Consider the following 22,113-nt stretch of genomic DNA (forward strand, 5'->3'; position numbering starts at 1 on the left):
ACACATAAACACTGAGCTCTTGTATAATATATAGGGGTGAGTGTAGTGTGGATGTGTAATATTGCTTTGCACATGCTTAGAAATTTGGAGGAACCTTGGCATGAAATTTCCAACTTCTTGTAACATGTTACTTAAACTCACACGCGCAACCTGAAAGCGTGAATCACACAGCGGTGGAGAATTTGTTACGCGTAACGTGTATGGCTTTGGATCTTCGCGTGAAACGTTGAATGGAGAATAGCGCGTGGGTAACAAATGCTTACGGAGTAGTGATGACGTCATCCAAAAGTAGTGTTATACGTCATGAACAGGTGGCGTTTTTTGATTGGTTATAAGGCGAGTAATAGTCGCCAATGTTTTTTGGCTGGTGTGGAAATGAAAACGTCTATTTTGCCCCTGGAATATAGAAGAAACATTGAGGTACGGACAAGAAGAGGGTCGTTTGCAAAGTTGGATGCCCTACATAAGCTTGGATAAGGTTCAAAATGAGGGCAAAGGCTACGGTAGGTGACCACTTTAGGTCTCCTACCGTAGGAGACTTCACATTTTTTTTTGTTGTTTGTAAAATAGATGGTAACCATTAGATGTACTAAATATTTTTGGAAGACCATAGTATTATCATACTCTTTTAATATTAGATTTTTTTTACACTATGTTCCCTCATCATTCTCTCCCCCTTCCTGTCTGCTTACTGGCCCACCAGCCACCATCAACAACAACAACAACCTCTCAAATGTAGTTTGTTAGAAAGAATTATGGAGTCTTCAATCACTGTTCTAATTAAGATTGAAATTTTTTGCAGATAATTAAGATTGTACTTCTATATATATTACTTTGGATTTTGGATCTTCAATCGTTGTTCTTATTAATTTTCTTGATGCACTGTAAAGCTTAAGGTTAATTGTTATCCATTAAATTAAAGTGAGAAGAAGTGAGAAGAACAACAGGTGGTACGATAATCTGTGTGCTACTATTATCCCACGTTAATTGTTCTCCATTAAATTCATTAAATATTGAGTCATGGTCTCGATGCAACGCTTATCTTTGAGATTTCTCCATAATTTCATTTCCTATTCCCATTCTTATATTATTATTAAAAGAAAAATAAAAGACTACAAGAAGAGAAGGGATATGCGTAAGGTGTTGTCGTCGTCTTCCGCCGCGTCTTTGCCTCCCTCCACCTCTCTCTATTAGATCTACCCAAATCAAAGAAATATTACAACGGCGGATCTGAGATTTGGATGGGGCGGCAGATTTCTTCAGATTTCGACAAGGTTGAGGACGAAGATGACGAGGACGATGGTGGTTGTGGACGACGGAGCAAGCGGCGGAGCTGGGGGTGAGAATGGAAAGAGGAAGAAAGTGTATTTTTCTTATGGGTTGTTTTGGTTGAGAGGTTGAAGAAAGTGAAAAAATTCTAGTGTGGAGGGATTATAGTAAGATCAGTGTTCTTCATCAATCTAATGGTGACACATGTCATTTTTGTTATACAAAAAAAAATCAGTCTTTTTTAATGTCTCCTACGGTGGGAGACCTATTCAAGTCTCCTACCGGAAACGGCACCCAAAATGAGGGCATCTAATGTTATAAATTAAAAAAATAAAAATAAAATAGGTACACCAAAAGATATTAAAATTAAAAAAAGATTCGCACATGTTTTAAAATAGTGTAAACAAATTTTATAGAATACTTGGGTAAAATACTTACATAAAAATCCTCCTATCAACTCTCTCGGGATAAAAGTAATATTGTTTAGTCAATAATTTTACAAAATATAAATCAGTTTAGGATTCAACAACACTACAATAGAATTTCTCTGCATGGTACATCACCTATCAGCGCACGGATCACCAACTAACAATCTGAAACAACTATGTATTTACAATCGTGTACAAACAGCGAAGAGTCAAGTAATTGAATTATGTAAAGCTTAGCAAAAAAAAAAAGTGCAAGTAATCTCATAATGCTAAAGTGAGGTAATTCGTAGACGATGCTAAGAGTCCGGGGGGGGGGGGTGGCAATCGCTTCGGGTAACCCCAAGCCAATACTAAGGTAATCCTCAATCAAGAAATTGTTATCCCTGATAAAACAATTGCAACTGGTCAAGCAGCAGTGGATGTTCTGTAGATACTACTGATACACCAGGACTAGATGTTCATGAACCATAATCGATTTGCAAAGATGTCCTTTAGTTTCTAACTTCTCAAGAGATAGTCAAGTATGAAAATATGGTTGCATCAACTGACTTCCTGAAGTGGGTGGGGATGAAGAGTATTATGATTATCTAGAATACAAATAAGACTTGGTGTTAGGTATTTTATTACATTATGATACTAATAGATCACGACAGACATCGACACCAATGGGGTAATTCCCTTTGAATTTTATAGAGATAATTTGCAGTCAGAGGAGCTATAAGGTGGTGTGTTGGTACAAGACATTGAATAAACCACATTGGACAAGGAAAAGGACATTGAAGGTGTGCTGTTTGAAAAACCAACTCAAGAAATGGTAAAACAACTTAAACCTTTGTTCATCAAAGCTTATATCAATGGACAAATGTTTAGCCGCTTCTAACTCTAAAGAAGCTGGGCAAAAAAATGGAAGATTTAATCTCTACCAACATAAAAATTTCTAGCTTCGTGGGTGTAGCATCTAATGCCCTAGTGGCATTAACTGATGATGTGGTAGTGGGACCAAACGAAGTGAGATTCACTTTCTTTGTTATAGACGGTAAGCCTTCATATTCTATTATCCTTGGCAGATACTAGATACATACCAATGAATGTGTAACTTCTCACTTCACCACAAACTCATGTATTGGGTAGGCGATAAAGTTGAAATTCTGAAAGTTGACAAAAACCCTTTGTCAACAGAGGTAAAAATGTTTGAAGCTTTCTTTTAATCGCCCCACCTAAGTCATATCAGTATTCCTTAGGAACGTGAAGGAAAATTTGAATGCTTAGGCCGACTAATGGACTTTGATGAAGTCTTTTATGATAGTTCTTCTTCCAAAGGTTCCAAGCCTATTGGATCCACTAATGCTTGCACGCTAAATGTCAGGCAAGGAAGTTAGAAGTAGATAATAAAGACCATGATGATTGTGGCTAAAGGTACATGTTGTCAGGTAGCTGATTTGTTAGTTGTCTTTTATGTTTTAGTTTTTCTTAATGGTTGGTTTTTCTATTTTTCAAACACATGTATTCTTTATTTTTATTTTTTTAAATAGGAGACTATTTGTCCATTATACATATCCATAGGATAGGTCGGGGATATATAAAATCCTATACGACTATATAAAATTCACTTTTATTGTCGACTCGCCTTTGTTACAAGTTTTTTCTTGATAAAAGAACCTATCAGATAGAGAATGTAGAAAAAAGAGCATAAATGCAAAACAAGACAATGTGCATCAAGTAAAAATCTCATGCTTAATGAAATTATTTGTAACCACACATGGCTGACTACCTAGCCGTTTTTGGAAATGGAAAGTACATAAAATGATTTTTGGTTTATTCCATATTCACCGTAACCTTAGGGATATGTTTCTGAGGTAGCAACGCTTTAAGGTTAGTATCAACGAGAAGGGACTCGATATATAACTTCATTTCTTGATTGTTGGTTGTCTTCAGCTGCTCCTCTAACATGAAGGATTCTAGGATCCCCGAATCTAATTCGGGTCTTATAGCCTCTTGTTGATCCAACATGAGATTCATTGATGACAGGTCATCTTACGTTATTCTTAACATGTTTTCAGTCATTTTCATTAGGTTTTAGCAGCAAAAAGGAAGAGTATTAGAACGACTGCCTATGATTTCGGGACTTTTGTAATGTTTTCTATATTTGAGTATGTAATTCTTGTTTTCCCGAAACATAGCAATCTTAGGGGGTTTTTGAAGTAATTCACGAAGAAATCATGCAAATCGGAAAATCAAGAACAACCGAAGATTTGTGAAGACTTTAGGAAGACCAAGAATGAAGATTCAAGAGGCCTCAAGAGACTTTACAGTGGGAGGAATTATGTTCCCAAATTCTGAGGCAAGTTATTTGAAGATGAAGATCTAAAACAACGGAAAATCAGAGAAACTGGCACAGGAAGTTGCACCATGCGCCTAGAGCATGGCAAAAACTTTCCATGCATCTAGAGCGTGGTTTTTGCCACACTCACATGCGCTTAGAGCATGGTGCTTGCGCCTCGAACATCCAAAATGTGCGGGGCGCAATCATCTTTTCCTGCTTTTTTTGTGGATAAATCCTGGATTAAAATGAAACGAACAAATTTAGAAGCCTAAATAAATGAAACTTCAAAATAATTTAAAAGATAAAAAATAATTTAGTCTTTTGAACATAAGAAATGTAAAATATCATAACCCCCTTTTCTTTTTTCTACATTAGGCACGTATTGATCATTGATGGAGGATCAGGTGTGGCTATTGTATTATTTTGCACGCTCTAAAGATCTCACACACATCACAAACAAACTTTCTTAATCACCTTTTTTTTCTGATTTGTACTATACAGCCCACTCACCAAAAAACAACAAAACATGAAAACACCAACACATCAGTACAGAAAACCCTGATATTTCATGCAATGAAACATTGAACATATCCATATAACCTCATCTCCTATAGTTTATTCAATACTCATCAATATACTCATAGGTTACTAGTGTACTACATGTAATTAATCACTCTGCACACGTTGTTGTTTTTTTGGTACAACGCTGCACGTTGCTTTTATTATTCGCAACTATACACGTTGATTTTCTTCACCCAAAAAAAAAAAATACACGTTGCTATTATTTTAAAGAATAAAGCATTTTCTTCAATCACAATGTCAAGCAAAATAACGGCTCCTTTTCTTAATTTGTTGATAAGATTATGTCACATTTTTACAAAACATAAGTATCATTCATTGAAAATGGAGAAGTACAAAATATATTTTACATAATTGGAACTAAATCTAGCTACCATATTTATCTAACCTCCCGAGTTACATCTTCCACAATTTTTTTAACCATGTTATTGATGCAAATATCATTTACTTTATCGATAACTAATCTCAATCGAAAATCTGGTTGGTTGGCTACCTTTAATGGGTCTCACCTTTCTATCCATCGAGTTCAAACCTGAAACCTTATATGGTGAATACAAGCATAGTTTGGAATTCATGCCAACATAACCTTGTTACGCAATGATGCACAATTTGCACTACTTTTCTAAAATTCATATTAGAAAAACACTCTAAGAAAACAAAGGATAGTTACTGATCAAAACTTAGTGAATAATCAAATTTTAAGAAAGAGGCCAATTAAGGACATCATCATACATGATATCAGAAATATGGACACCTAGGTGATCATGAGAATCAAGTGTTGATGATAGTGTGACATCCTTTTCTGGATCATCAAAAGTGAGTCCAGAGAGTGGATGAACAATATCTTCCTTGCACTCCTCCTTTTTCACTGAGAGAAAAGGACAGTCTTGTTTGGCTGGTGTTGGGAAAGAGTTGTCAAAACTAAGAAACACGGAAGAGTGATCGGTAGGATAATCCACCATGATTTCAGGGTTTTGCAAGATTCTACAAGTATGATGGCCAGAATAGGTTGTCTTGTGAAGAGGTGGATCTTCTTGAATTCTTTGGACTTGTTTTGTTGCTTTGCAACCTTGATCATGTTTGTGAGTGCACCTGTAGTAGTTTCTGCAAAGCACATAAGTACATATTCATTTAGTGATATTGATTAGTAAGAAGTAGAGGATTTTTGTTTGTATTAACAAATATTAATTAGTTGTCATGTCTATTTATCCATCAGAAACTCTTTCAGTTCAATTAACCTTTGACCTAAATCACTGGACCTACTCAACCCTAAGATGCTAGCTAATAAATAAATTTCATATAAACAGATATAAGAGACATACATAAATTAAACCAAGTCAAATCTCAACAGTTAATGATAATTTAGATTAATTGTTTTGAAAATTAATTAACCGGACAATTTGTACAAATAGTGAAATTTAATTGAATGACCTTGTAAAAAGGTCATTTCTAGTTTACACTTGAAAATTCGAGTGCATTGAGTCCTTAAATTAATACCTGAATTTTTTTTTTAAATTATTTTCTATCATTTACAATTATAATAACTAAATCTTATTTATTAAAGGTTTCAATGAAATAAAATTTTATTGTTTTAAATATTTATTACTCATAATAGTGAATACTGATTTATTTATTTTTGCTATAAAATGTAAAATATTCAGTATGATTCTTAATAAACAATGAGATGATATTTTTTTTCTTATGAAATAGTGTTTTCTAAAATATAAAATCGACAAATAACTTTTTTAATTAATAAAAATGTTAGTTAATTTATTGAATTAGGAAACAAGTGCATCGATACACATCAATTTACAAGTGTGTAGTAGAAACTCCCTTGTAAAAAAAGGTTTGTGCGGTTAATGTGTCGTATAAATATACCTTGGAAAATCGGTGTGCAAAATCTTTTTTTGGCCATACTTTCTCCACTGATGACCATCTTCCTCAGGCAGCTCAGACTCCTTCTCCCATGTTTGTGAAATTTTCCTGTAAACAAGAATTGTATATATTTTCTGATAAGTTTTCCAATTGTAACAAAAAAAAAACTCAACCAAGAAATGATGTGTGTGTGTGTGTGTGTGTGTAGACACATATATATAATCAAATAATTTTACTGTGCCAGCTCAAACCATAACTAACAAACTTTAGAAACGAGCAAATTAATAAAGATCAGGACGTTCCTAATTATATAACATAGTCCTTCAATGATGATGAACAATAATTGATGGGGTCCAATATTACTCATATGTAAAAGACAAACAATAACAAAAGTATGGTCACCAAAATAATAATAATAATAATAATAATAATAATAATAATAATAATAATAATAATAATAATAATAATAACAACAAAAGTATTAATTGGCTAATAGTCTGTAATCAAATTAAATAACAAAGCATACATTACCTCATCCAAAAGTTCAAATATAAGTGAAATTACATTAGTCAATAAATAAGAGGAAAAAAATATATCAGCCAAAATAAAATATTTTCTTAAAAAAAAAAAAGAAGGAAAAAAGCACTATATTCCTAAACAAAACTATATAGTAAATCATGTACAAATTGTAGATGTAGAAATGTGGATATAGATATAATGGGAGAGTTAGGGATTCAATCCCTAAGCAGTGTGTTTGAAAAAATATATGTTAAAAGAAGTCAACTCTTAAATGGATCTCAGATGCGCACACATATACAAAGATTTATAAAACAATAAGAAATATAATAAAAATTACTAAGTAATAATAATTACCTTCTTTTGTAACAGCCTCTTCGTTCCTTAACAATGGAACTCTTGCAATTACTTTCCAAAGAGTCTTCAGATTTGGTGAGTTGCAAATCAGAGCCCTCAGAAGTAGGGTTATTGTTCAAGAACAATAGGGAATTAGTAAAGGTGGTAAGCACTTCCTTCAAAAGATCTTCAGCAAATGGTATTGTTGATCCATCATTATTATCAATATCACCACTTTCATTAAGAATATTTCTAAGTTGGTTTGCAAGTTGATGGCCTCTTAACAACTCATCAACTATCTTTCCACGACCACCATGAGCTAGATTTTCATTTTCCATTTTTTTTTCTTTTTGGTATAGAAATCTTAGAAAATTTTTGGTTTGTCACACTAGATTTTTTTTTTTCCTATGTCAAAAATATACACAAACACTGAGCTCTTATAATATATGTAGGGGTTAGTATAGTATGTAATAAATAGGCTTTTACTTCCTCCGGTCCTAAATATAAGCAAATTTAACTTTTTAAGTTCATTCAATTAATGATGTATGTGGTCCATATTATGAACCACATACATCATTAATTGAATGAACCTAAAAAGTCAAATTTGCTTATATTTAGGACCGGAGGGAGTATATTTTTATGATAAACTAACCCAAGTTGTTGCTATATTTGCACATGCTTCGAAGATTGGAGGAACCTTGGTATGAAAATTCAACTCCTTTCAAAATGCAACTTAATTCCACACGCGCTGCATGAAAGCGTATAGAATTTAACGGTGGAGGATGTGTCTCGTGTACAGTGTATGGCTTAGGATCCTCGAGTGGAACTTAGAAGCGAGCTTGGCGCGTGGGAAACGAATCTGACGTTGTAGTGATGACGTCATGTTATGGCGTAGTAGGAACGTCATTGGACAGGTGGCACTCTATGATTTGTTGTTCAAGGAGTAATAGTCCCCAATGTCTTAGCTGGTGTGACAATTAAATGTCGATTATGCCCTGGAATTGGATTTTATGCATAAAGAAGAAAGTAGTTTAAAATGTTGGGTGCGCGGAGTATGCTTGGATAAGGATCAAAATGGATGCCATCTACAATTATAAATAAAATTAGAAATATATAAGAAGAAATTAATATTAAATATAGTATGTATGATCTAATGACTATGTTTTAAGATTTGAGCTTTGTAGTGTTAAGATGAACGTAAATATTTTGTTAGCACTCTTTAAACTTTAAGGAGTTTCTTACCTTCTATGATCTATTGGGATATCATTCTTTCTCACAAAAATTTAATATTATAAAAAAATAAGGCTTAATTGCACTTTTACCCCCTATATTTTGTCAATTGTGCGATTTTACACCCCATTGTTTTCCCCCTTTCTGATTTTGCACCCCAAAAAATCATAAAAATATTCAGTTTTTTTCCAAAAAATTTAAAAAATTACAAAAAAAATCAGAAAATATAGTAATTGTTTTTAAAATCAGAAAAAAATCATATATCCATATTTTAAAAAAAGGTCAGATTTTTTTAAAAAATTCTGGAAAAAAATTTAATCTTTAAAAATCTGGATACAAATTTTAAAAAAAGGACAGATTTTTTTAAAAAAATTCTGGAAAAAAATTTAATTTTTAAAAATCTGGATACAAATTTTAAAAAAAGGTCAGATTTTTTTAAAATTTAATTTTCAAAATACAAAAAAATCTGGATTTTTAAAAATTAAATTTAAAATTTGTAAATTTTCAAAAAGTAAATTTTGTATATTTGTAAATTTGGAAAAAAATCTGACCTTTTAAAAATCTGGATACAAAAAAGTAAATTTCAAAAAAATCTGACCTTTTTTTAAAATTTGTATCCAGATTTTTAAAAATTAAATTTTTTTCCATAATTTTTTTAAAAAAATCTGACCTTTTTTTAAAATTTTTAAAACTTACTTTTTTTCTATTTTGAAAATTAAATTCCAGAATTTAAAAAAAAAAAAATCTGATTATATTTTCTGATTTTTTAAATTTTTTGGAAAAAAACTGAATATTTTTATGATTTTTTGGGGTGCAAAATCAGAAAGGGTGAAAACTATGGGGTGCAAAATCGCTCGTTTGAAACAATGGGGTGCAAAATCGCACAATTGGCAAAATATAGGGTGCAAAATCGCTCGTTTGAAACAATGGGGTGCAAAATCGCACAATTGGCAAAATATAGGAGGCAAAAGTGCAATTAAGCCAAAAAATAATGAATCAAATGTTTAAAATTGATGTGCCATGTTAAAAAAGAAGTTATCTCCAAAATTATAACTCAATTGATAGAAGCATCACATTTTATATGCAGATGTCGAGATTCGAACAATGAATTCCTCACTTATTCACCTTAATTGTAAATTTTTAACTACTAAACTACAAGAAGCAGTTATGACATTCTTAACATTTTAATTCTTACGTTTCTCCTTCAAACCAATTAACTCATCTAGTGAATGGGTCATAGTAATTTATACTTCGGTCTAAAGAAAAATAAAGTCTAACTAAATGATTGTTTCACTTTTGTTAAACAAAAAAAATGATTGTTTCACTTGAGATTTAAATTTGAACTCTTTCCGACGATTCGTTCTCAACTAAATTTTATTGACCACTTACGCACAACCACTAGATTAACTAATAATTGTTACATTTATAGTGTTCAAATTCCAATAAAAACCAAAACTTAGTCCAAAAAGACTAAAAACCTTCTAAAAAAATATCAAAAAGAAATGATATTTATACAACTATTTTAAAACAACTTATTTTACAACAACTGCAACTAAGTATTGTCTCACTAAGTGGGGTTAGTTACGTGGGTCAAGTAAGGTCATAGTATTCTATCTTAAATCATATATTGATCCAACACATTAAATTATATTTTTTAATAGTTTAACTAATAGTTTTTTAGGTTTCATATGCTTCTAGTGATCTAATTATGCTCCTTCTGATCTACTCTCTTTTATACAAAATTTACAGGTATTATCTCTACATGTTCAAACCTCTAAGTTTCCACCACCTTTTCCACTATAGGAGATGCTACCCCAAAGAGATGGAGAGACTAGGAATGAAAACCCTAGGGTAATTTTACGGTTGTCTGATCACATGTTTTCCATATGATCTAGCGGCGAAGCACAGCGGGATGGGAACATCAACTTGGCACAATGTTTCTGTTTAACCTTCATCGATGGTGCACACAACCACTTGTTTGTTTAGGATTACACAATGATTTGTTATTTCAGGAGCTCACATTGACATTGGGTAAAGTTTTATTTTTGTGGGGATAAATTTGTTGTATCTTGCGTGTTTTTCTCCTTCTTTTTTTTTTTTTTTTTACCAAACTTTTGTCCCATTCTTAGCATAGCAGATGATTTGAATGTATTTCTTTTTTCTTCTAAAAAGCATATCATAGAACTTGAGTCCGAAATTTTTTAAGACTTTTCCACACAAGTTTAAATTCAATAGAGTATATTGTTCGATCCGCCATTTATGGCCGTGCACATGTGTCAACAAGATAGTAAACCCCAACGTAATCACGTGCTCTCTCTGGATAGATTCTTGTACAAACACACACATACGCCCAAGTAAGTATACTGTATATCCAGATGTGTTCTACTTTCTTTTATTTATTATCCCTAATCAAATCTATTCGAGAAGTATGTGACATTAAATATAATTATCATTTTCAATTGAACTTTAAATGAGTAAATAGCCAATTTCATCAATTACCCTTTGATGTTAACAAAACTTCAATTACCCCCCAGAAATTGCACAACATTAATCAATTTACCCCTCCGTCAAATTCTTATGTTAGTCAACATCATGTTTTGCAAATATCCCCCTGAAGTTTTGCACTTATGTGCATAATGCCCTCCGAACTTGAAAATTTATATAAAAAAAATTCTTATACTTGACTCAAAAGATATTAAAGACAAACCATTAACATAGTGTTTGATATCCTTGTAAAAAATGTATAATTATAATATTTTGCAGCGTAGCTTCATATTTAAATTGATATGTTTTGTTTTATAAATAGATTAGAAGACATTTTTTTAACCAATGATTAATTAGATGACATTGTTTCTAATGGTTTTAGTCTGCAAGTAACATTTTTTAATATCTGATTATGAAAATTATATCAAGTGACAATATACATTATTATCATCAGCAATTCATTACCATGTGGCATCATCCATTATTTTGAAATCACATAGGATATGAAAGAATTAAATGAATAGTAAACAAATACACCTCTTAAATTAAGCAATACCCATTCTCACTCTTTCTTCTTTAAAATAATTTAAATGATGGGTAGTTAAGTAGTAATTTTTTATTTGTCTATACAATCATAAACACTAACCTTTATGTGCACCCACTTTGCTAATAGATCCTCGTAATATTTGTCATGTATATTTAATTGGTTTAAAATCAGAATCAACCTTCGGATTTATAAAAAATTTGAAAACAAGGGAAGGAAAAAAACATATCAAAGGTTGGTAATTGTTGGTATCATAGTATGAATCCAGCGAAAAAAGCAAGTGTGAACTAATGACAAATCGCGTTGTGAGACTCAATTTTGTCGTTTCATTCATCCCGGTCAAGCCATCATGGAAGGAAAAAAAGTATGGTCACATGTACATGGAATTTGATTACAATATTTTAGGAAAAGCCTACACGTCTAATTATGGTACCACTCTAAAAATTCAAATGTTTTGAAAGTCAAAAGGCTCATGCATTCGTGAAAACGAAAACCTCGGATGAAATATTTTATAGTTCTACTAGATTCTATGGTACTACGTACACTCTCGGTTACAAATATAAGCAAAAATTTATGTTTTAGATTGATTCAATAAACAATATATGTAGTTTTTATTTTAGATAACATACATCATTTAATGAATGAATGTAAAATATAAATTTTTGTTTATATTTATGATCGGAGGGTGTAATTGACACTGGCTTCTGGAAGTGATCATTTTGTTGTTCTTTGTGTTTTGTTTTAAGTACAGTAGGTATCTCATGAAATCTAAAATATTACTCCCTCTGGTCCCATTTACAAGAGAAAGTTGACTTTTTAGATACATTGAATAATATATGTATCTAGTCAAGAACTTAAACCAAATACATAAATTATTTAATGTATCTAAAAAGTATATTGTCTCTTGTAAATAGGACCGGAGGGAGTATAAAATGTGATTAATGCTATATTTAATAACATTTTTTACGGATTTTTTTTTAAAATATTTAATAACATTTCTTTTACGGATTCAATAACACTTCATCCGTTTCAAAATAAGTGTCGCTTTCCAAAAAAAATTGTTTCAAAATGAATGTCACTTTCGGTTTTCAATGCAATAATAACTTTTTCTTTTCAGTTGTACCTTTCAATTAATACTATGTTACACTACTTCCAAAGTATTATTTTTTCTTTAATGAAAAACAAACCAAAGTTGATTAGGATAATTTGGTAAAATTGCTATGACATTTGACTACTTTATTCCATTCCTTAATATGTGTGCAATTGGCTAAATCGACACTCATTTTGAAACGGATGGAGTAATATGTAATAAACTGAGATTTTTTTTCTAGATGTAATAAATAAACTGAGTTTTATAATATATTTAGGATATATGATGAATACTTACCACCGTAATTATTAGGAAGCAAAAAAAAAAGTACCACTGTAATTCAATCTACTGTATTTTATTGTAAACAAGAGTGGAAATTCAACAACTCTAAAGTGGATATTTTATGCATGTTAAATTGTGTGCATTTAACAATTTAATGGAATGATTAAAAAAGCATTTAATTCAATTCCATACCCAAATGTTACCATAAAAATGCCCCCTTTGGGGGAGCCAACGGAATACCAGAGTTTCTGTTTAAAAAAAAAATAAAAAATACCAAAGGATTCTAACTACAGTAGTTTCCTTACTCATCCCTTTCCTTTAAACAATTCAAATAGAGTAGTACTAATATATGTACATCTATTTAGACAACTTTCATGATAACCTTGCTTTTCTCTTCTCTTATTGATCAAAAACAATGGAGAAAGAAAAAAGAAGAGAGAGAAAAAGAACATCATGTAAGTATGAAAGAGAAAGTTGTCACAAATGGTTGTACAAATATCATTTCTCATTCAAATAATCTCAAATTATGTCAATTCATTCTGTTAAGTCATCCCCATCAACTCAAGTCAATCTTCCCTCAAAAAAAAAAAAATCCAGTCAATCTAAAAATAATAATTTTTATGACCATTCAAACACAATCTAACATGCATGAATCGACCTATCAGGACAGAGGCTAGTCTGCAGTCAAACTTTTTTTTGAAAAATACCACTGCATAGTCCAACTTCAAAGAACGTTATGAGACCATGAGTCGTTTGTTTCTTAGTTGCCAATGGAAAAGTCCCATTGGAGGACTAAACACGTTCTTTCTGGTATGGTATGACTCAGATAGTGGTTTTCCATCGTCACTGAGACACACTTTTTAGCATATTACATTCATTCCACGCTACCTAAAGGACCTTTAAATTAATAAATGCTTCTGTATGAAAATTACCTTTTCCCTTTCATTTTATGCTTTCTTGAGACATTCTCTTGTTAAAAGACCTTTTTAAACCTGATTTTTTACAGAACTATTGTACATTTAGTTACACTCTATAGACCCCTGGATGGATCATTATCGTGTCTGCATTGTCCCACTGAAAAAATCCCCAACATCAAATGGCTGGAGATTAGTGTGACCCTATCATAACCTCCATCTTCTATTTAATTTCCTGGCCAGAGGCAGTTGAAAAGCCAGCCAACAAGTTAATTATTAGCTACGGCATCTTAATTTGCCACGTGCTTCCCCAAGTGATCCGGTAACTATGTAGAATGCCAAGCATTTGTCTTACATCAACGCAATCTCTGCTTCTGCAACTCATCTGGAGAATTCAGATCAGGAAAGATCAGGACCAAGCAGAGAATACAACAACTTAAGACAGACATCGCTTTTTTTCAGGATCAAGGCTCATTTTCATCATGTAGAAGTATGTTCGCAACATTCTTCACTAAAGCCTCCATATATACACACAGAATGGTACATGCACTTCTATGACCATAAAAAGCACTCATGGCTCAAAACTTCTACTAAACATCAACTTATGAATATTTAATTCAATGCAAAACGTAATAATCACACCAAAATATCCAAAAACTGAGCAAAACCAAATTTTTTTTTTTAAATTGGTGCACACATATATCAATTCAAAATTAGATTTAAAATTACTTTTACGCCCCCATGTTAGAGTGCAAACCTAGACGCAACGTTGTGTTATAACGTAAATATTCTTTTAGTTTAAGATAAGAGATCAAGGGATATGCAGACATTATTGTAAATTATGTTTTATACTAACATCCAATCAAATTTCACCCTTTAGCTGCGTCATTAATTTAGATCATTTTTAATAAAAAATTTGCTTTTTAATCTTATTTTATATTGCGTCTCTTGTAGTCTCCCCTCCCCACTTTCTGTGGTTATCCCTTTCTTCACCTTGGGCAACTTGGATCAATGTCAGATGGGTCTTTATTGTATAACTTGGTGTTGTATATCAGCTCATCGTGGCGAACTGAAAAAGCTAAATGAAAATGTTATTATTTTTCTGAAAGGGTTCATATAAGTTTATGAAATTTTAATTGTGACAATATCCTCAAATCATGCATTTAATGACCTCGTGATATTCCTTTTTCGAAGGACCAGAAATCCCTACTCAATGATGCGGGAAAGTCAGGTCCATGCGTAGTTAAAGGACCAGCAGCGAGGAGGATAAGGTTGCTGAGACTGAGACAGACATAGACTGGACAGTGGTGCCTTTGCCATACTGTTTAAGCCCATTTTCTGCACCACTTCGATGATGGTGGTCGTGGAACATGATTAGAACGTAATTAAATATATTTAAAAGATAATCTGATTTGGCAAAATGGAGAGAATTATAATTGGACGTCAGTGTAAGACAACTCTACACTAACAACTCATCCATTAATTTCTTTAAATAAACTATATGAACTCTAGATTTGTAAAGACTGGTGATTGGACAAAATATTAGATAGTTCGTAAAGCACTGACTATTTTGAATGTTCATTCTCCACATTCTAAAGAAAGTATTGAATACACATTTAATTAAATTCTATTAGTTTCCAATAGAAAGTCAAAATTAAATAAACTCAATTTTCTCTCCACTTTCTTATTTTTCAACCACTGCCAATACCCACTTCTTACCTCCTTCCATTTCATTACCCACCCCCACCCGTGAATACAAACGGAATGGGGAAGAAAAGCACAGGTGATGTTCTTCATTCAACTAACCTTATGTTCTAATTGGATATTATATCTACCACAATTGACCTTTTTTTCAATAAATCAATAATCAACCTCAGAGCATATTTAAGCACAAATACTCCTCATTCAATTAACCTTATATTCTAATTGCAAACTACACCAACTATGATGGCTTTTTTTTCAATGGATCAACAATTTACCAGTACCTCAAATAGCAGATTTATGATCAGAACTTCAGGGCCACATGATCTCTATATTCTAAAACCTTTAGTAACAGATATTAACGAAGAAAGGGATGTCCTAAACTAATGAAAGATCAGAATCACTCGCTACAGGTTTTGGACAATTTTAAAACTAAAATCAAGTCATTAATAGATAGCAACAAAACTAATGCAAAGAATATCACAAAACAGGGGGGAGGGGGTCCGCAATAAAAGAAATAAGAGGGAGGGGGAAGAGAGACCATGCTCTTACCTGGTAACTTATAAAACCAATTGCCACAGGAATGCTTTGCGATGGACAAATACGAGGGGGGCCATTTATATTGAGATTTCTTTAGTTTCTATAAGTGGCATGAGAGTAACACAAGTTAACTGGAAGCTTGATGCCTTGACTCAAAACGATCATGTCGTTTTCTCATTAGCTCAGCTTCTCTTGCTATCTGGATATCTGAAGGCCAGAATATTTGATAAACAACTTTGCATGTAAAGCGGGGTAGCAATGCCACAATTATTATGAGCAAAATTGTTATCCAATATGTAGGGGAGCTTGCCAGATGATATATAGTCCTGCAGTAATTTTGAAACGTGTTATATTTATAACCTAGGGTACTTCTATCATAATACCTATTGTAGGACACATGTAACTAACCAGTAAAAAGGAAAGATGGGAATGGAATCCAATATCACCATGCAACCATATGTAATGACTACAGATCCCCAGACAGCAATATGAGTAACTAATACCCAACGGTTGATGTCCATAGCCAGGTGTGCATTTACAAGGATAACAACTGCAATTGTCCACAAGCTTCCCATGCTCCATATATCAATTGAACTATCCTTATAGGTAAACAATGGTATGTAAAAGAGAACAAGGCTCTGCCATACTGTGTCAATCATTGTGATCCAAAATAATTGCATATTGTAAGCTTCTTGCCTGTAACCAGTACTATACAGTTTTGGATACTGCAAGAGTGTCCTATGACTCAAGTCTTTGTCCAAAATACCAACAAAAATTGTGGGTACAGATGTGTATAACACAGAATAGAATACACTACTCCAATCTGTTAATGCAGAAGTTGTGGAAAAAGCCGTGCATAATATATACCTACAGACAAGGAAGGCAATACATTAAAATGTTACAAATCTCATAAAACCTGCAACTATTATTAAAATTGAATAACTTCTGAGCCCAAAATTTATGATGCACCCTATATATTACATATTTCAACAAGGATAGCAAGAACATCAAGAGGGAAGAAAATTATTATTTTCGGGCATCCTGGCACTAAAATATAACAAGTGTATAACTTAAAATAAGTATTTTCCCACTAGACGGATGCATCAGTTAAAATATTGAAAAGAAATGTCAATTATCTGTCCACAACTAGTCATAAGCAGAAATAATAAAAAGAATGAAAGAGAAACTCGTATAAACATGAGGAACTCAACCATAGTATCCAAAGAAATTCATACATACCAAAATAACATCAACACAAAGACAGCATTGCGGTAGAAGTTGTACAGAACTAAATAACCAACACGCTGGTAATTCCAGTGCCCATGAACAAGAAGTAATCTTTTCAAAAACTGAAATTGTCCCATAGCAAAATCTGATGCCATCACAGCTTGACGCCCTTCCAACCCACATATTCCAACACCAACATCTGCCATTTGGATCATTGACACGTCATTGGCCCCTGTCAAAAGTATTCCCAAAGAAAATGATTAAGCTTCATGGACACAGCCTATTGGAATATTATTAGTCACCATCAACCAGAACCTCCAAGAAAAATCAAATATGAATTAAGGGAAATTTTATACTAGTATAAAGAACTTACCGTCACCTATGGCCAGTGTCATATCATCTGTGCGGCTCTTTATCAGATCAACAATTCCAGCCTTCTGCAAGGGTGCAACACGACAACACAGCACAACCTTACAGGAAATTGCAAGGTCAAAAAGCTGTTGAACAGAAAAAGGAAATCAGTATCTATTTTCCGTTAAGTCTTATTTAACAGCTCAGATCTAACACAGTAGTATATTCACCTCCAACAACTCAAACAGAAAAGGAAAGTTTTAGACGTCGAATAAGGATATATATTCCAAAAAAATAAATCTAACAGGGAAGGATGATTTTACCTCTGACTCCAGTTCCTTCTCCAAAATATAAACCAAACTATTCCCATCAATTATGAGCGCCAATGGAGTATCAGTTCCTTCTTCTTTTCCTGGATTCCATTTGGGCAAACTCATTGACTTTGAACCATTGGAAATATCAAGATCACCATGTTCAGCATTGGTTTTATTCCTCAGATTCTGATTCCCTCTACATGAAGATCTCACACCATATTTGGCTATGGCGTCACCCAAAAGATTTCTACATTCCTCCTCTGAAGTGCCGTTTATAACAATTTGCTGCATATCTGAACTGAGAAGTTTGCAGGAAAGACCAATTGAGATTGCTGTCTCTTGTTTATCACCGGTAAGAACCCAGACCTTGATTCCAGCTTGCCGTAGGGACTCAATGGCTTCTGGTACACCCTCTTGCAGCTTGTCCTCAATTCCAGTTGCTCCAAGTAGATTTAAATTGCATTCTATAAGAGCTGCTGTTTGACGTAGTTTACTGGCTCTGTCAGTTAACGCAGTGCTTGCCTCTCCATACCTGCTTTGCCACTCCTCAAGTTCTGCATCAGAAAGACTTCTAGAGGCAACTACAAGGGTACGCAAACCTTGTGAAGAATATTCGCACAAATGACTCTGAGTTGCATGCAATAAGCTATTGTTGCTCTCACTGCCATTTGCCAAAATGCTAAACATTGATGTATCAGCGCCTTTGACTAGCACCTTTACAACATTGTCAGGAAACCGAATAACAACGGACATTCTCTTTCGCACGCTATCAAACTCATGCAAGCCCAATACGTCCAATCTATATACCACAAACATAATAAAGTTACTGAGTAATCTAAATAGGTAACATAAAAAGTACAAAACTGAACTAGAATGTGCGTACATAATACTGTTTCATCAATCATGCATTCCAGCATCATTTAAACAAAATATAAAAGTGGTAACCCATCTCAAAGGAAGTCACAATCTACCTGAGTTTCTCACCATTGATGTCAATAACAATATGCCCAGATGTCCGCTCAAACAGAGTGTATCCATATGCAGAGGCTGCAGAAACTAGAGCTTGTTCATCAGGGGATTCTCCCTGGTAATCAATGCATTCTGCATATTCATTTAATTCACTTGTTCCACAACCAGAAAATCCACCATCGTTAAGTATAGGAATCACAGTATTACAGGCAGCCAATGTAAGAAAAAACTCATGAGCAACTATTCTTTCATCTCTGTTTGAGTTTTTATGCAACATGTTCATTAGTTTGGGATCAACTGCAATTTCAGATTTGAGTTTCCATCTCTGTTTAGGAATAACATCTGTCAATGCTGCAAAACGTCACAAAAAAACTTGTGATAAGAACTATAATTCATTATTCGCTTACAGATGGTTTTTGTTAAGAACACATGCAGCTGACACATTCAGGCTGAAAGCAAAATATAAAAACTTACTGAAAAGCATAACAATTTCATCAAATAAGTACACAAGAAAAGCTAAATTGTACAAAGGAAAGAAAACCAGCTGCTAACTCATGAAGCTTCTGCTCTCATACAATAACTATAGATCGGGCTTTATATATTCACACGGTATTATCACTAGTAGGTCCACCCCAGGATCAATTAGAAGTAGTTCTGAAGTTGAATAGAAAATGACAGTTAAAGAGCACATTCTATATTGGCATCAATTTTCATCAACCTGTCAAGCAAACTAACCATTTCCATATACCGAAGAATTCTAAAAGCATAACTTGTGCATTTCACAAATTTTACATGAGAAATCAAAACTTTCGCATAATCTCAATCCCTAAATATTAAGAATTTCAGTGACGAGAATTTCAAACTGCAACAACAGCGAGACAAGACACAACAACGGCACTGCAAAGCAACATTAAGCAGTCTAAAGTTACATATAATTATCTCAAGGGGAGACCAAATACCTGAACTATTATCAGCAGTAAGCAAGGTGCTCCCGTAATTCTTCCCATCTACACTAGCCCTTCGGAATTCCATCTTGTTTTCTGTAAGTGTTCCTGTCTTGTCTGAAAATATATAGCGTATTTGACCCAAATCTTCATTTATATTTAATGATCTACACTGAAACCTTGATCCAGAGCTAGCGTCATACATATCCAAGTCTTCAATCATGAAGTATGACTGCCCCAATCTAACCAACTCCATGGTGATGTAAAGAGATATGGGAATCATTATCTGAAACACTATCACAGAACTCAAAAAGGAGAAAAACGCTTCCATTGGTATCCCATAGTACTTATATTTCTTTCCTTTATCCGGGCCATTGTTAAGGTATGTTTTTCTGTAGTAAGGCAAGGTATCAAGCTGGTTCTTGTGGCGTACCAGCCAAAGACACATCCCAATGGCCACAACCAAACACATGATACAAAGAAAAATCGACAACCAAAGTGTTTCTCTATTCATATAACCTTCCAGTCTGCTTCTCTTGGAAGGAGAAGCCGCACTGTTCAGCATGGCTTTTGTTTCCTGTCCAGCATAAACCACAACACCAATTATCCAATCTGTGTTCTTCAGTTGGCAACCTCGTAGGACAATGTTTGACTGGCTAAGAGAAAACTTAATTCCATTGAACTCCATATTAGCTGTGAACTCATAAATATTCCGGTTCGGCTGCTCACATCTAATAATCCCAGAAACATCACAAACCTCCGACGATACCACAGATGCCGTTTCCTGCTTGGCATACCTCGTCTTCAAATTCGACTCTCCATCCAAATTCATTGTCTGAATATAGGCAAGCCCACTTGGATCACTCGTCCCCAACAAGACCATATCAGCAGGAATGGTCTCATCAGCAAAAATCTTAACAACCTCACCAGCCTCGATCTTTTTCCAAACCTTCGACCGGAAATCACCGGACTGAAGAACCAAAGACTCGCGATTATTCTCATTGTTATCCGACCTATGTCTCCTCCAATCCTCATATCCATCCTTAATAGCAGTAACCAAAAGAACAAACAAAAGTGGAAAAAGGGACACTGTCCTCCCAAATACAGCTAACGGAGGAAGCTGATTAAGTGCAGCAATAGCAAGGAAATACAAATAAGCAACCCTATGAAACTGAATAAATAAATTCTTTGGCAAGAAAGTGATAAAAGTGTATCTACTAGTCCGAATCTCATTCCCAGTAAACTCATACTTATCATTAGTTTTCTTAGGATCATTTATATAAATCAACCTAGCACTGTCTTCATGTAAAATCTGGTCATCAAACTGCACACTTTTATGACGAATCCTACGCGATGAAGGTGTTGGTGCTGCTGATGATGCTGATGGAGTTGTTGAAATTTCAAAGGGCACAGTATTAACATCATGCAGTTCCATTGCACCCCACGATCGCAGGCGTCCCTGTTCCCGCGTGGGGCATTCCAAAGGAAACTGCGAATCAGGAGTTTGAAGCTCTGTAACAGAAGCTGATGCAGTGGAAATGCTGCTACTGTTATTGTTGTTGTTAACTGCTGAGTGGAAGCTGCAATCTTTGGCCAACACAACTTCCCTGTGGTTGGAGGTTGGAGGAGATTCGACGGCCTCACGGGATCCGGATCTCCGGTGGCGGTGATGTATGACAGGAGGAACAAGATCTGGTTCGGAAAGTAGTGGTTGATCGGAACTCATATATAATTCTCCATTCACATTATGGAGAATCGCGTTTGCGAATATATTCACGGCGAGAATAATCGATTAATTGATTAATTAATTAATGATTCTTCCCTGAAAATGATGAAATCGAAGGAAATGAATAATTAATTGAAATGAAAAGCGCATCAAGGATCAATTTAATTTAATTTAATTTTTTAACCCTGATGTATGGTTGTAATAATGTTAAAAATAGATAAACATGAATAGATATAAAATTTGAGGATTAATCTGAAAAATGAAATGAGAGAAGAAGAAAAAAGATGAACCTGAAAGATTGAGAATGTGGAGAGAGAAAGAGGAGAGAGAAGGAATCAGGTGCTGTGTTGTGTTGAGAGAGAGGGGAACGGTGAACCACCAATCAATCCAATCCTTTTCGTTACGTTGCTTTTTTTTCCTTCTTCACACTTCTCTCTCTTCTTTCTTCTTCCTTTCTAAAGGCCATCACCT

At 33.7% G+C, this 22,113-nt stretch overlaps 2 protein-coding genes across 2 annotated transcripts; both read right to left on the reverse strand.

The window, feature by feature from the left end:
- Positions 1-4,839: 4,839 nt before the first annotated feature.
- Positions 4,840-7,786, reverse strand: LOC146908388 (putative WRKY transcription factor 70). The gene is made up of 3 exons (XM_085723199.1): positions 7,348-7,786; positions 6,478-6,582; positions 4,840-5,703 (listed from the first exon to the last, which is right to left on the reverse strand). The coding sequence occupies exons 1-3, from the start codon at positions 7,662-7,664 to the stop codon at positions 5,298-5,300; spliced, it is 828 nt and encodes a 275-aa protein (XP_085579325.1). The 5' UTR covers positions 7,665-7,786; the 3' UTR covers positions 4,840-5,297.
- Positions 7,787-13,833: 6,047 nt separating this feature from the next.
- On the reverse strand, positions 13,834-22,113 carry LOC146908389 (phospholipid-transporting ATPase 1-like). The gene is made up of 9 exons (XM_085723201.1): positions 21,933-22,113; positions 19,932-21,738; positions 18,975-19,323; positions 18,013-18,802; positions 17,712-17,835; positions 17,351-17,570; positions 16,520-16,978; positions 16,124-16,437; positions 13,834-14,255 (listed from the first exon to the last, which is right to left on the reverse strand). Exons 2-8 carry the CDS (start codon positions 21,640-21,642, stop codon positions 16,239-16,241), a joined length of 3,852 nt encoding a protein of 1,283 aa, XP_085579327.1. The 5' UTR covers positions 21,643-21,738; positions 21,933-22,113; the 3' UTR covers positions 13,834-14,255; positions 16,124-16,238.

Source organism: Medicago sativa, chromosome 7 (assembly GCF_051527215.1).
Source record: "Medicago sativa cultivar Bolivia chromosome 7, Bolivia_mono, whole genome shotgun sequence".
Classification (NCBI taxonomy): Eukaryota; Viridiplantae; Streptophyta; class Magnoliopsida; order Fabales; family Fabaceae; genus Medicago; species Medicago sativa.